This window comes from Arachis duranensis, chromosome 7, assembly GCF_000817695.3.
Source record: "Arachis duranensis cultivar V14167 chromosome 7, aradu.V14167.gnm2.J7QH, whole genome shotgun sequence".
Classification (NCBI taxonomy): Eukaryota; Viridiplantae; Streptophyta; class Magnoliopsida; order Fabales; family Fabaceae; genus Arachis; species Arachis duranensis.
In genome coordinates this window covers 58,761,200-58,776,855 of record NC_029778.3, presented here as the reverse complement: position 1 = coordinate 58,776,855, position 15,656 = coordinate 58,761,200, and the positions used below count along the sequence as shown (strand labels likewise).

Genomic DNA, 15,656 nt, shown 5'->3' with positions numbered 1-15,656 from the left:
CACCATAAATCATTCCAAGGATATAGTTCCTGGCACACTCTTGCAGCTAAAAAACTGCCACGCTAGGGATATAGGCCCTACACACTCTTGCATAATCCAATAATTTCATCATTCCTTTTTAAGTTCTTAACTCATCATAACCATCACTGGTTTCCAATTTCTCAAATTCATTATAAGCATTCCCATTTCTCAAAAATCTCTTCAATCATATACTTCACAACTCAACATTCACCAATTCAAGATAGAATTTACACAAACCTTTTAAAATATGTCACTGGCTCTAAACTCATAACTAAAACTCCCCATTTTATTCATTATTGTTTTATCCCTTGATTCTAGATCCTAAAAGTTGCAAAAAGATTTTAAACAAGTGTTACGGAAGTTTGCAAGCTTGTCAGGAAGGTAAAGCGGTTAAAAACAAGGTTTTCATTGAAAAACAAGGCACTGTGAGTGCACATAGGGTTGTGCATACACACTCCCAGAAGAGTTTCCTTAAAGTGTGCATAAGCATAGAGGTGTGCATACGCACATAAAGTAAAATTTTCCATTTTGTGTGCATGTATAAATATATGCGAAAGCCCTTGACAGAAGACACTTCGCAGCTTGTGTGTATGCATGACGTTGTGCGTACGCACAACTTGCAAAATTCGTAGGGTATGTGTGTGTGCACTGATGAGCGGATAATTTATACGCTTTTTGGCATTGTTTTTAGTATGTTTTAGTTAGTTTTTATTATATTTTTATTAGTTTTTATTTAAAATTCACTTTTCTGGGATTTACTATGAGTTTGTGTGTTTTTTTGTGATATCAGGTATTTTCTGGCTGAAATTGAGGGACCTGAGCAAAAATCTGATTCAGAGGCTGAAAAAGGACTGCAGATGCTGTTGGATTCTGACCTCCCTTCACTCGAAGTGGCTTTTCTGGAGCTACAGAAGCCCAATTGGTGCGCTCTCAATTGCGTTAGAAAGTAGACATCCTGGGCTTTCCAGCAATATATAATAGTTTATACTTTGCCTGAGATTTGATGGCCCAAACTGGCGTTCCAAATTAGCTTAACACTGCCCGGTGTTAAACGCCGGAACTGGCACAAAAATGGGAGTTAAACGCCCAAACTGGCACAAAAGCTGGCGTTTAACTCCAAGAAAAGTCTCTACACATAGAAGCTTCAATGCTCAGCCCAAACGCACACCAAGTAGGCCCAGAAGTGGATTTTTATGTCATTTACTCATTTCTGTAAACCCTAAGCTACTAGTTCTCTATAAATAGGACCTTTTTGCTATTGTCTTAGGAATCTTTTGATCAATTTAGATCTTAGGATCATCTTTAGACGTCTAGTTCTTAGATCATGGGGGCTGGCCTCACGGCCATGCCTAGACCTTGTTCTTATGTATTTTCAACGGTGGAGTTTCTACACACCATAGATTAAGGTGTGGAGCTCTGCTGTACCTCGAGTATCAATGTAATTACTACTATTTTCCATTCAATTCATCTTATTCTTGTTCTAAGATATTCATTTGCACCCAAGAACATGATGAATGTGATGATTATGTGACGCTCATCATCATTCTCACTTATGAACGCGTGCCTGACAACCACTTCCGTTCTACAAGCAAACCAGGCTTGAATGTTTATCTCTTGGATTCCTTAATCAGAATCTTCGTGGTATAAGCTAGAATTGATGGCGGCATTCTTGAGAATCCAAAAGGTCTAAACCTTGTCTGTGGTATTCTGAGTAGGATTCAAGGATTGAATGACTGTGACGAGCTTCAAACTCGCGATTGTAGGGCGTTAGTGATAGACGCAAAAGAATAACTGGATTCTATTCCGACCTGATTGAGAACCGACAGATGGATAGCCGTGCCGTGACAGGGTGCGTTGAACATTTTCACTAAGAGGATGGGAGGTAGCCACTGACAACGGTGAAACCCTACATACAGCTTGCCATGGAAAGGAGTAAGAAGGATTGGATGAAGACAGTAGGAAAGTAGAGAGACGGAAGGGACAAAGCATCTCCATACGCTTATCTAAAATTCTCACCAATGAATGAAATAAGTATCTATATCTTTATTTTATGTTTTATTCATCTTTTAATCATTAATCCTCCATAACCATTTGAATCTGCCTGACTGAGATTTACAAGATGACCATAGCTTGCTTCATACCAGCAATCTCCGTGGGATCGACCCTTACTCGCGTAAGGTTTATTACTTGGACGACCCAGTGCACTTGCTGGTTAGTTGTGCGAAGTTGTGATAAAGAGTTGAGAATGCAATTGAGCGTACCATGTTGATGGCGCCATTGATGATCACAATTTCGTGCACTATGCACCAAAGTGTGCGAATGCTCTCAACAGTAAACATATCCCTACATGTGTGTGTGCGCACCAGATTATGCGTACGCACGTTTTAAAAAATTTACAGGGTGTGCATGAGAACAAGAGTGTGCACCAGAGTACCCAAGCGTTAGCTTAGCACTCCGTGCCATAAGCATGCCCACGTTAGTCACAGAGTTGGTTAGAACTTCCCAAACCCTCCTCAAAATCTGTTCTTGGATCCCTGGGTACTCCTCTGGCCAAAGATCAAAGTGAAACTCCGAGATCACTTTCTGTCTACTCACTATCTCATGGAAGTGATCCTTGTGGGTCTTGGAGAAAAATCAGGTAAAATCATAAGGACCGGAGGTGGGATCCTTCTCTATTCTCTTTCTTAAATAGGATTTACTGGTTTTAGGTGCCATAGGGATAGCAAAAATGAGAAAAAAGCTGAACGCTCAACACTAAACTTAAAATGTTTGCTCATCCCCAAGAAATGTAAAAAGGGGAATAAAAAGAAAAATAGAAGAAAGTAATATGGTAATAGGAGAACAAAAAGGAAAAATAGTGGAAGGATGGGGAGGCCACGGTTTAGTGGGTCAAAAAAGAGGGAAAAATAAAGTGTATGAAAGGAAGGGGATAGTAGGATAGAAGATAGTAGTTGGAGATGTGGGGATAAGAGATGAGGGAGTGGGTATTTATAGAGGTGGGAGGGAGGTTCGGGTATAGGGGGTATGGGTCGGAGAAAAATGGAATTTGAATATGGTTAATGGGGAAGAGATATTGATGGGAAAGAGGAGTGGTGATTGGGTGAAGTGGGGCTGAGGGTAAGTTAAAAGATGAATGGGATTTGATTGATGGATGGAATGTGATTTTGGAAAATAGGGTGGATGAATGTGGATGGAAAAGTGGGTAAGGGAGAGAGAGAAAGAAGGTGGTTGACTGGTCAAAGTGGGAGGGAGTTAGGGTTTTAACCATGGGTTAAGCCCTCTCCTTCATGTTCGAAGCTGGCGTGCCTGGCGCTAAACGCTAGTCTTGGCGTTTAGCGCCAATAATGGCACTTTTTTTCTGAAATTGAGACGAGCCAGATGGTCGTTTAGCGCCCTTGGTGGGGGTAAAAAGGGGATCTTCATGGGTGTTAAATGCCCACCTGGCTTTTAATGCTAGTTGCTTCTAACCATCCTGGGTGGTAAACGCCCTCTTGGCATCAAACGCGAGGTCCCTCTACTCCCTTCCTGGTGCTAAACACCCTCTCTGGCATCGAACGCGGGGTCCTTCTACTCCCTTCCTGGCACTAAGCTCCCTCCCTGGCATTTACCGCCCAAGCACTTTGAGTCAACTTGCTCCAGGGTATTCTATTCTTCCTTCTGAGTTATCATGTCCTTATTCTAAGCATTGTGCATGATCACAAACAAAATTAAACCAAGGAAAACTACGAAAAACAATAAAAAAAATAAATGAAACTCAAATTGAAATAAAAACTAAAGGATATTCATGGTTAGGTTGCCTCCCAACAAGCGCTTCTTTACCGTCACTAGCTTGACGGTTAACTCCTCTAAGGAGGAGGGTCATAGGGGCTAAGATTCTTGCCCCTCACTATGAACCTCTTTTTCGTGCTCTCATGGATTAACTCATCATGCTCCAGAGACAGGATCCTATTCACTGTATGAGGTAGGACTGGACTTCTAGTGAATATCACTTTCATCCTAGGTGAGAAGTCTTTAGTGGGAATCTTCTTGTTCCTCCAGTCCTTGGGTACCTTCTTCTTGGGACCTCCTTTCTCCTTAGTGGGTGAAGAATACGCAACACCAAACTTAGGTTTGATGTCAGAAAAAATTATATGGGTTTCCACCAAGGGAGGAAGCTTAAGCAATAAACTCTACATGCAAGTACCTCCTTCTCTAGAGAGTGGTGAAGGTTTAAAAATCTTGAATACCAAGTAGTCTTCACGCAGCCACAGAACCAATTCACCTCTCTCAATATCAATTAGAGCTCTCCCAGTGGCCAGGAATGGTCTTCCCAGCATTATGGAGTCATTTGCATCCTCTCCCAAATCAAGTACCACAAAATCTGCAGGGAGAAAAAGCTCTCCAACCTTGACCAAGACATTTTTCACTAGCACATGTGCATGCCTCAGAAATTTATCTACCATCTGTAGTGAAATTCTTGTAGACTGTGCCTCTTGAATTTGCAGCTTCTTCATTACAGAAAAGGGCTTCAGATTGATACTTGAGCCAATATCACAAAGAGCTTTGTCAAAAGTGATATTCTTAATAGTACAAGGAATCTGAAAGCTCCTTGGATCTGGCATCTTCTTTCGTAGCTTGCTCTGAATGAAGGCACTTCATTCCTTGGTCAATACCACTATTTCATCTCCCTTTAAGGCTTTTTTCTCAGAGAGCAAGCCTTTCATGAATGCCATTAGCCATTCTTTCTCCTCTGAACCCTTGGAAGGGCCTTACACTTTTCTCTTAGATTTACCTCTGTGTCACCCAGAAGAGTGTTAGGAGGTCTCTCATGTATTCTCTTGCTCAACTGACCCACCTAGACTTCCAAGTTCTAAATGGAAGCTCTAATCTTCTACATAAAGCTATGGGTGCTTTTGGAAAGTTCTACAATTAGAGAGGCCAAGTCAAGAGTATTCTGAGGTTGAGTAGATGCCTGTTGTAGTTGAGAAGGTTAAAATTGACGGTTGTTGAAATTATTGAACTTGTTTTGATTGAAACCTCCCTGAAAGTTGTTGAAATTTTGTTGGGGCTTTTGGGGTTGCTCTCTCCACCCAAAGTTAGGGTAATTCCTCCATCCCTAATTGAATGTATTTGAATAAGAATCATTATTGGGATTACTGGAGGAATTTTCCATGTAATTGACTTGTTCAGGAGTAGGTTGAGCGTAACCATAAGTTTCCTCTTGGTTGAAACCTCCACTCATGTCATAAGATTTATCTTGAGTATTAATAGCTGAGACTTGTATCCCACTCAAGTGCTGAGAAATCATACTGATTTGTTGTGGCATGATCTTGTTTTGAGCTAGAATGACACTCAGAGTGTCCACCTCCATAACTCCTTTCTTCATAGGATTCACAGGAATCCTCTTAGAAGAGTACAGATATTGGTTGTTAGCAACTATCTCAATGAGCTTATTAGCCTTTTCAGGCGTCTTCTTCATGTGCAAGGAGTCTTCTACAGAGTTATACAGAGACATTTTTGCCATCTCAAAGAGGCCATCATAGACAATCTGTAGCTTGGTCCAGTCTGAAAACATGTCTAGGGGACACTTCTTGATCATTTGTTTGTATCTTTTTCAAGCTTTATAAAGGGACTCACCATCTCTCTGTCTGAAAGTTTGATCATCCACCCTCATCTTAGTCAGCCTTTAAGGTGGGAAAAACTTGGTCAGAAATTCATTGACCACCATGTCCTAAGTGTCCAAGCTCTCTTTTGGCTGAGTATCCAGCCATTGTTTTGCTCTGTCCCTCACAGCAAATGGGAAGAGCATGAGCTTGTAGACATCAGGATTCACTCTATTAGTCTTTACAGTGTCACAGATCTGCAAAAAATTAGAAATAAACAAATTCGGGTCTTTTTGTTAGAGTCTATGAAACTGAAAATTTTGTTGCACCAGAGTGATCAACTGTGGTTTCGGCTCAAAATTGTTAGCACCTATAGGAGGTAATGAAATAATGCGCGCATAAAAGTCAAGAGTGGGTGCAGTGTAGGAACTCAGCGTCCTTCTAGCTTGCTCATTACCATTCGGGTTCCCACCATTACCATTGACAGCATTATTGGGATTGTTGGGATCCATGGCTTCCTTCTCAAAAGTATCATTGAGATTCTCACCGGCTCTGTAAGCTCTAGCTTATTGCAAACGCCGCCTCAAGGTTCTCTCAGGTTCAGGATCAAAATCAAGAAGAGGTTCTTTGTCCTTATTCCTACTCATAAACAAATAGAAAATAAAGAAAAGTGAAAATCACTATGTCAGAAGACAGAGAACTCCCAGTGAGATATCCTATGTAAAGAGAAATAAAATAAAACAAAGCAAGCAATTAAACTAGAAATTTTGAAAAACAAGAAAGAAAAATAACCCAAAATTCTTGAAAATTAAAAAATGGGGAATGCTAATATTTTTGTAAATTTTAGAAAAGAAAAATCACTAACGGGACACCAAACTTAAAATTGAAAATTAAGGTAAAAATAAACAAAACTTAATTCAAAAATTTAAAGAAAATTAAACAACAAAACTAAGAAAAATACCTAATCTAAGAAATCAGACAATTGGTAATTTTCAATCACTATTAGTCCCCGACAATGGAACTAAAAACTTGGTGCGAATTTTGAGAATATCCATAACTGAACTAGCAAGTGCATCGGATCATCCAAGTAATACCTCAGGTAAGTGAGGGTCAATCCCACGATGACTGAAGAACTGAGCAACAATGGTCAACTGATTGGCTTAGTCAGGCGAATGAAAAAGTTGGTTTTGTGGGTTTTAAAAGCATTAAACAATAAAAAAGAGTAAAGAAAGCAAATAATGAGTTTGGTGTAGAAATCAATGAGTGAGACAGTTAAGGTATCATAGATGTTTACTTTTTCGAATTAAGGTTTCTTACCAACTATTTTAATCATGCAAGATTTATTTCATGGCAAACTGTAATTTACTAAACCCTAATTCCTTAGTGATTTAGTCTCCTCTAACCTTTATCAACCATCAATCCCTTGGTCACTTGATTCCAATTAAAAGGTTAAATTCAAATCTAGCTTATAGCCACAAAAATCCTAATTACCCAAGACTAAACAGATTATATGTCACCTATCCAGATTAGTTCAAGTAATTAATAATTTAGGAGAAATTTACTTTTAAGCTGTATTCAGGTGAGAGACCTCTCCCAAGGGTCACAAGAACACATCTAGAATAAGGGTCATACTCTTGTTTAACCCAGATACATAAAATGAAGAATGAAAGCAATCCTTGAAACTAAATCAATGCATTATTAAAATAAAAAAGCAATAGTCTTAATCCATGAAAATAAACAAAGCTCCTAGCCTTAACCAAGGAGGTTTAGTGGCTTATGACTTATAGAGAAAACAAGGGTTCTGAAAAGTGTGAAAGTGCGGAAGTGAGAAGGTCCCCCTAAAGAGTTAATGTCTTCCCTTTTATATCTAACTTAATTTGATTTGAAAATAAAATAAAATAATAAATCCTAAAACTAAAAGATATTATTTGTAAATAAAAATTACAAAAAAAAAGATAAGATAACTACTAAAGGCTAAATCCACTTGAAGATGCTTCCTTGATGGACTTCACTCCAGACTGCCTAGCGCTAAATGCCAGTCGGGCGTTTAATGCCCAAAGAGGGCAGGAGCGTTGCTGTTTTGTAAGGCTTGCTAGCGCTAAATGCCAGCTTGGCGTTTAGTGCTGAAAGGGGTAGCTCCAAATCTTCTTCTTTTTGCTCAAAACTTTACCAAATTGCTCCGAATTTTACCCAAAATCATAAAAAAACTAAAACAACTCAAAGTAGAATCCAAAGAGGATTTTCGCACTAAAATAATATAAAACTTAATAAATTCTAACTGAAAATAACTAGAAAATAAGTGGAAAAAGGGTACAACATACTCACGCATCAGTTACCTCTATATGGTCGTAAGGGGGAGATTTATTGGGTTTTTTGGACTCCCTTTCTATGTGGAGAAAAAATCCAAATATTAGTATCCAAACCCATGGTTTTCTTAAAGTGATTGAGGTGAGTGTGGGTTGAAGGAGAGAGGTCTCATTTGTATCAGAACACCAAATACTAAAGAGAAGAGAAGAGAAAAAGTTATTTTCGCATATATATAAAGTTATCTATATAAATTGGTCACTGTAAATTTGTTAACCATTGGATCGAGCTCAAATTTGGATAGTTTGTTTCCAACTCCTGGTTTGTCATGTTCACTGTTCAGATCTTCAATTTGATCTCTGTAGCTAGAGATGTTAGCCACGTATAGTAGTTCTGTTTTGTCGTATATATTTTTATCTTTTTGTTCTTGTTTTGTAAGCTTTGATAGTTGGGTTGTTCGGTTTGTTGTATGCAAGTTTTATGTAATAATTTGTGACTCTCTTGTATCCTATTTTTCATCATAGTAAATCTATTTTCCAGTTTTGGTGACTCGTAAATTTTACTTCTCGTATTAAGAAAGTTTTCTACGTTAAAAATGTTGGTGTGTTAGATTGCCTCTCTTTTTTAATTTATGTGATTTTTTACTGTTGTTAAATATTGTTATTGTTACGGACCTGACCCACGGATCCCGCAGCCCGGGGTGACCCTTAAACCCGGTCACCCGGGTCCGGCCCATCGAAACCTTCTGGAAGGTCGAAAACCGGGCCACAAGAGTTCCCAACCGACTTTCGAATTCAAACGTCTCCCTTATCTTAACCAAATAAGATAAGATAAGACATCCACCATCACCTATAAATAGAGGACCCAGGCCCCTCCAGGTATTCATTCATTCCTCACACCTTAAACCTCTCAGATCCATTCTGACTTGAGCGTCGGAGTGTCTTTGCAGGTACTTCCCCCCATTGCTCCAGTCAAGCGATCCGGCATCTGCCTCAACCCGTAAGTTCCCGACCTATCCCTCAATCCGTACAAGAGACATCCTGTACATTGGCGCCGTCTATGGGAAAACTTGCGCCGACTAAACCGGAATGGGGGACGTACTTGAAGAAGCCTCCCCAAGCCGGGATGACTCTCGAATAAGGAATCTGACCCCAGAACACCAGGAGGTCGCAAACCAAGGAAGGATAGCAAGCACCATCCACCATACACAGAATAAGGAAAATGACCACATCGTCACGGAACCGCAACACCCTAAGAAAACAGGGGACAAAGCGGCACAAATCATCCAAGATCTCTGCCTCCGGGTCCAGGAACTCGAAGGCAGATTGACCGCCAAGGAAAGATACAATAACGAACACAGAAGCCATGCAACTTCCAGATCAAAATCTTGCCACGGCAGATCGCCAACTCGGCGACACGACAGGAGAGACGATCGCAACACCTCGCGCGACCACAGGCGAGAAAAATCGCCAGAATGGCGATACAGCAAAAGGCACAACTGCAGCGCTTCCCGAGATCTGAGTCGTCAGCACGACTCGGACGAAGATTGGCGGCACCGATAGACCAAGCGCACAAGAAACGACCACACGATAATGGGAGCCACACCTTTCACGGAAAGGATCTTGAAAGCAAAACTCCCCAAAGGTTTCGATAAACCCACTGACATGAAGTACGACGGAACCAAAGATCCCCAAGAACATCTAACGGCCTTCAAGGCCAGAATGAACCTAGAAAGAGTGGCCGACGTAGTCCGATGCAGGGCCTTCCCGGTAACCCTAGCCGGGCCAGCAATCAAATGGTTCAACACCCTCCCGAATGAATCCATAGCTGGTTTCCACGACATCACACGAAAGTTCATGGCCCAGTTCATGACCAGAATCACTAAAGCTAAACACCCCATCAGTTTGCTAGGGGTCACACAAAAACAGGACAAATCCATAAGGAAATACCTCGATTGCTTCAATGACGAATGTCTAACAATTGACGGGCTCACAGATTCACTCGCAAGCCTTTGCTTAACCAACGGGCTCATGAACGAAGACTTCCGCAAACACCTCACCACCAAACTCGTTTGGATCATGCACGAGATCTAAAACGTTGCCAAAGATTACAATAACGACGAGGAGGTCAGCCAGGTCGTCGCTGCCAACAAACGGCAACACAACCACACCCAACACGGCAACACGGCACCACGACATAACCCACCACCCAGAGAAAATCAAAGGGACCACCCCAAACTGACAAGCACAAGCTGACCACCAAGAATCGAGAAATTCTCTAATTACACGCCCCTGACAGCACCAATTACCAAGATATACCACCAAATAGCAGATCGAGGCATCATACCGAAAGCCCGACAACTCAAAGAAAGAACGGGAGGCAACAAAACCCTTTACTGCGACTACCACCGAGGTCACAGGCACAGGACACAAGACTGTTTCGACCTTAAAGACGCCCTCGAACAAGCCATACGAGACGGCAAGCTCTCAGAGTTTGCCAAATTCATCAGAGAACCAAAACGTGTGGAGAAAGACAGGTCACCAGAAAGAGAAGGATGCAACCCAAGAACGCAAAAACAACCCCCTAGGGAAAGCCCAGAGGAAGACCCAACCATCATAGTAAACGTCATCACAGGCAAAAACGTATCAGGGAAGTCAAAATCAACACTGAAAAAAGATCTCAAAGTGATGGCCGTTAGAAACCAAACTCCAACCACCGTGGCCGCCAATATGATAACCTTCCTACCTGAGGACTGCCAGCACGGCACCTCGGCTGAAGACGCCCCTTTCGTCATCTTGGCAAGGATCGGAACAAAACTAGTACGAAGGATACTGGTGGATACCGGTGCAGACTCAAACATCCTCTTCCGAGGAGCCTTCGACAAACTCGGGCTCCACAACGACAACCTCCAAACACATCGCAACGGCGTCACCGGACTCAGAGATAACTTTCTTAAACCGGATGGCTCAATCACCCTCCCCATCACCATAGGGACAAGTAACCAGAAGAAGACAATCCTATCTGAATTCGTAGTCCTAAAAGACTCCACCGCCTACAACGTGATTCTCGGAAGAAAAACAATCAATGACTTCTCCGCCGTCATCTTTACCAAATACCTCCTCATGAAGTTCAGAACCGAAGACGGCTCCATCGGTACTATCCACGGAGACTAGGAGGTCGCAGCAGAGTGCGACAACACTAGCCTAGCTCTACGAAAGAAATCTCGGGATGCGGCCGGAATATTCCTAGCCGACCTGGATGCTCGACAAGACGGCCAACCCAGGCCAGAGCCAGAAGGCGACATGGAAAAACTACAAATAGGGTCGACCAAAGAAGAATACACCTTCATTAACAGGAACCTCCCATATGACCTTAAAGAAGACCTTTCCCAATTCCTGAAATAAAACAGAGATTTGTTCGCATTTACACCAGCAGACATGCCGGGAATAAACCCCGACCTAATGTCCCACCGGCTAGTCATGGACCCCAAAGCCAAACCAGTAGCACAAAGGAGACGAAAGATGTCACCAGACCGAGCCACCGAGGTCAAAAGGCAAGTTAAAGCCCTACTCAAAGCCAACTTCATCAGGGAACTCCCCTACATGTCCTGGCTAGCCAATGTCGTACTAGTGATGAAATCTAACGGGAAGTGGAGGATGTGCGTCGATTACACGGACCTCAACAAAGTCTGTCCAAAAGACGTCTTTCCACTACGAAACATCGACGGATTAGTAGATGCCGCATCCGGCCATCGATACCTCAGTTTCATGGACACATACTCCGGCTACAACCAGATTCCGATGAACCGACCTGACGAGAAAAAACAGCATTCATCACCCCAGACGGGACATACTGCTACACAATGAGCCCTTCGGCCTGAAAAACACTGGAGCCACCTACCAAAGACTTGTCAACAAGATATTCCAAAACCTATCCGGAAGCAAACTAGAAGTTTACATAGACGACATGCTCGCCAAGACCGAATCCGGCGAACAACTCATCAGCGACCTCAAGGTCATAATGAACACCCTACGAAAGCACCAAATGCGACTTAACCCGGCAAAATGTGCCTTCGGGATTGAGGCAGGGAAGTTCCTCGGCTTTATGATCACACAACGCGGAGTTAAAGCAAACCCGGAAAAATGTCGCGCCGTCCTTGAGATGACGAGCCCAAAAAACCTTAACGACATCCAAAAGCTCACCAGCCGTCTGACGGCGCTATCACGCTTTCTCGGAGCATCGGCTCAAAAACTAATCCCTTTCTTCAAACTGATGAAGAAAGGAGCCCCCTTCAAATGGGAGACAGAATGTGAAAAAGCATTCCAACATTTCAAGAGAGTCCTAGCACAACCACTAGTCCTCACCAAACCCCAAACAGGGGAGACACTCTACTTATACCTCTCCATAACGGAAGAAGCACTCGCAGCAGCATTCATCCGCAAAAACGAGAAGAAAGAACAAAAAACCCGTATACTTTATAAGCAAAGTCTTGCAAGACACGGAAACTCGCTACTGACACCTAGAAAAGTTAGCTTTCGCACTTCTCACGGCCTCCCGACGCCTGCGACAATACTTCCAGGCCCACCCTGTGACGATCCGAACCGACCAAGCGGTCAAACAGGTACTACAAAAATCCGACCTAGCGGGAAGAATGCTGGCATGGTCCACAGAGCTATCCCAATTCCAAATCAAGTTCGAACCTTGAAACGCAATCAAAGCACAAGCCTTGGCCGATTTTATCGCCGAAATGACACCAGGAAACTCCACCCCCGAGTCATGGAAACTACACGTCGACGGCTCATCAAACATCACCTCAGGAGGAGCTGGAGTCATACTCGAGAGCCAAAATGGGGTCATCATTGAACAGTCAGTACGATACGAGTTCCCGGTCTCAAATAATCAAGCAGAATACGAAGCCCTCCTGGCAGGCCTAACCCTAGCCAAATAAGTCGGAGCAAAAGTCTTGGAAGTGAATACCGATTCACAGGTAGTCAGTTCCCAAATTAACGGAGACTACCAGACACGAGATTCCCTACTCCAACAATACCTTGCCAAGGTAAACGAACTGAAAGAAAGATTCGAACACATTACCATACAACACGTTCCTCGGGAACAAACGCCAGGGCAGACCTACTCTCCAAATTAGCCAGTACCAAACCAGGACACGGTAACAAATCGCTAATTCAGGAAGTCATTAAGTCACCATCCATATCGACAATAACCAACGCCTATCTGACACTCTCAAACCAGGGATCATGGAACCACCCTATCCTACAATACCTCCTCGACGAAACACTACCAGAAGACCCAAAAGAGGGAAAACGAACAAAAAGGGAAGCCGCGAACTATACAGTCGTCGCAGGACAACTATACAGACGCGGATTCTCACAACCCCTACTCAAATGCATCGAACCCGGGGACACGGAGTACATACTCCGCAAAATCCATGAAAGTTATAGTAAAGAACTGCGACAAATGCCAAAGCACGCCAACATCCACCAAGCCGCCCCGCACCAGCTCAGTATCATATCAGCAGAATGGCCGTTCGGTACCTGGGGAATCGACCTCGTCGGGCCCTTTCCTACGGCACCCGGTCAACTCCGGTACCTCATCGTCGCCATAGACTATTACACCAAATGGATCGAGGCCGAACCCCTGGCCTCCATCACGGTAGCCCAGTGCAGAAAATTTCTTTGGCGACAGATCATAACCCGGTTTGGGATCCTCGAAATCGTTATCTCGGATAACGGAACCCAATTCACCGTTAGAAAATTCAGAGAGTTCATAGAAGGCCTGCATGTATCCCGACGTTTCAGCTCGGTAGAACACCCCTAAACAAACGAGCAAGTGGAATCCGCAAACAACATAATTGTCAAAGGACTAAAAAAGTGACTCAACGCAGCCAAGGGGCTGTAGGCCGACGAACTCGGGTCAGTTTTATGGTCGTACCGAACAACCACCCAATCAACCACCGGAGAAACCCCTTTCCGACTAACATACGGCGTGGAGGCTATCATCCCAGTAGAGATAGGAGACCCAAGCCCAAGGAGAATTGTTGGGGGTGACGACGAAGAAGCAGAGCAAGACCTCACCGACGAGGTAAGAAGCATAGCCCACATCCGAGAGCTAGCCTTAAAACAAAGAATCAGTCTAAGGTACAACCACGGCGTCATCTGACGAGAATTCATACCCAACGACCTCGTCCTACGACGAAACGACGTCGGAGCCCCGACCCCAGGGGAAGGAAAGCTCACCCCCAATTGGGAAGGACCTTACAGAATCAAAGCCGTGATTGGAAAAGGAGCATACAAGCTCGAGCGGCTAAACGGTGAAGAAATCCCGAGGACATAGAACGCCGCCAACATACGATGATACCACACCTGACATGGAACGCCACCAACCTACGACGATACTACACTTAGACCGACCTAACTAGGTCACCCCTTTTCTCTTTATGGTTTATGTCTTTTCTTTACTTTACTTATCTTCCCAGTTTACGACTCTTGAAATTTCAATTTTCGTTTGAGTATCAATCCCGGGTACTCTTTCTCGCCATAGACGGAGGGTTTTAACGAGGCCCAACCATTAATAAAATTCCATTAAGCTATTTTTCTCTCCCTAAATGAGGAACAAAAACACAGCTACAACTAGGGGGACTGATCACCCCCCGGGCCCAAAGTACGGATATCCACGAGAAATCAACCCCACGACGGTCCGTTTGTCCCAAACAAAGGATACGAATAACCAAAAAACAGAACAACTTAAAATGGAATATAGAAAAAGGCCCGAATGGCCTAAACGATATTAAAAGCAAGTCCAAAACCACGAGTTTACGGTTACACGGCCACATGGCCAAAAAACACAAAACAGTCCAAAACAGAAAAGTCACAATAAAGAATTAATCAAGGCTGACAATCTCGCCATCTCGGACAGTCTTAAAAGCTCCCATCACAGAGACTTCCGCTCCAGGCGCCAACACCAGAGCCTAGGCCCTCATTGTCTCCTCGGTAGCAGCAATAGCTTCTTTCACATCAGCAAGCAACACAGTTTTCTCCTCTCTCAAACCCACAACCTCCGCCGGCAAACCAGCCACCTCATCCTTCAATGTACCAACATCAGCCAAGAACATGGCTGATCGGGACTCGGCATCCGAAGCCTTCCTCCTCTCCTCACCAAGTTGAGACAAAAGTGAAGTCTCAACCTCGAAAAGACGAAGGATCTCAGCACCAGACTCCTCAGATGCCTTCGTTGCCTGCTCCTTCCCCGACTTGACATCCGCGAGCAACCCCTTCATCCTCGCCACCTCGACCTGAGACTGACGAAGCTTCTTATCCAGAAGGCCCACCTGTGCCATAACAGGCTCGGCCTTCGAAACAATCACAGCAGAATGAAGAAGGGAACGATAAAGAGACTTAGCCTTAAACGTCACATCACATTCACAGAAAAAATCTTCCATACCAGGCATAAGAAACTCATCGATGAAAGTTGGAGCATCGAAACGGCGATCCATCACCGACGGAACCGCACCTTCCCCCTCCACCAAATTCTCACTATCATCACCCTCTGACCGCTTTCGCTTACGAGAAGCACCCTCCGGCGACACCATAACCACGTCGTCATCAGCTCTCACACCCCGACCTGACCCTTCGGTTCCACCTCCAGTCAATGTGAGATCCTCAGAGACAGTTCTCGCGTCATCGCTAGGCCGCGAGGTCGGAGTAGAAGGAGTACCACCCGAAGGAGTCCCCT

General features: G+C 43.7%; 1 protein-coding gene across 1 annotated transcript; it reads right to left on the bottom strand.

Moving 5' to 3' along the window:
- Positions 1-4,190: 4,190 nt before the first annotated feature.
- LOC107459144 (uncharacterized) lies at positions 4,191-4,622 on the bottom strand. Its single transcript, XM_016077357.1, has one exon. The coding sequence runs from the start codon at positions 4,620-4,622 to the stop codon at positions 4,191-4,193; it is 432 nt and encodes a 143-aa protein (XP_015932843.1).
- Positions 4,623-15,656: the final 11,034 nt, after the last annotated feature.

Bases quoted from the DNA above. Each gene is read 5' to 3' on its own strand.
- LOC107459144 (XM_016077357.1), bottom strand. From the start codon at position 4,622: ATGCCAGATCCAAGGAGCTTTCAGATTCCTTGTACTATTAAGAATATC.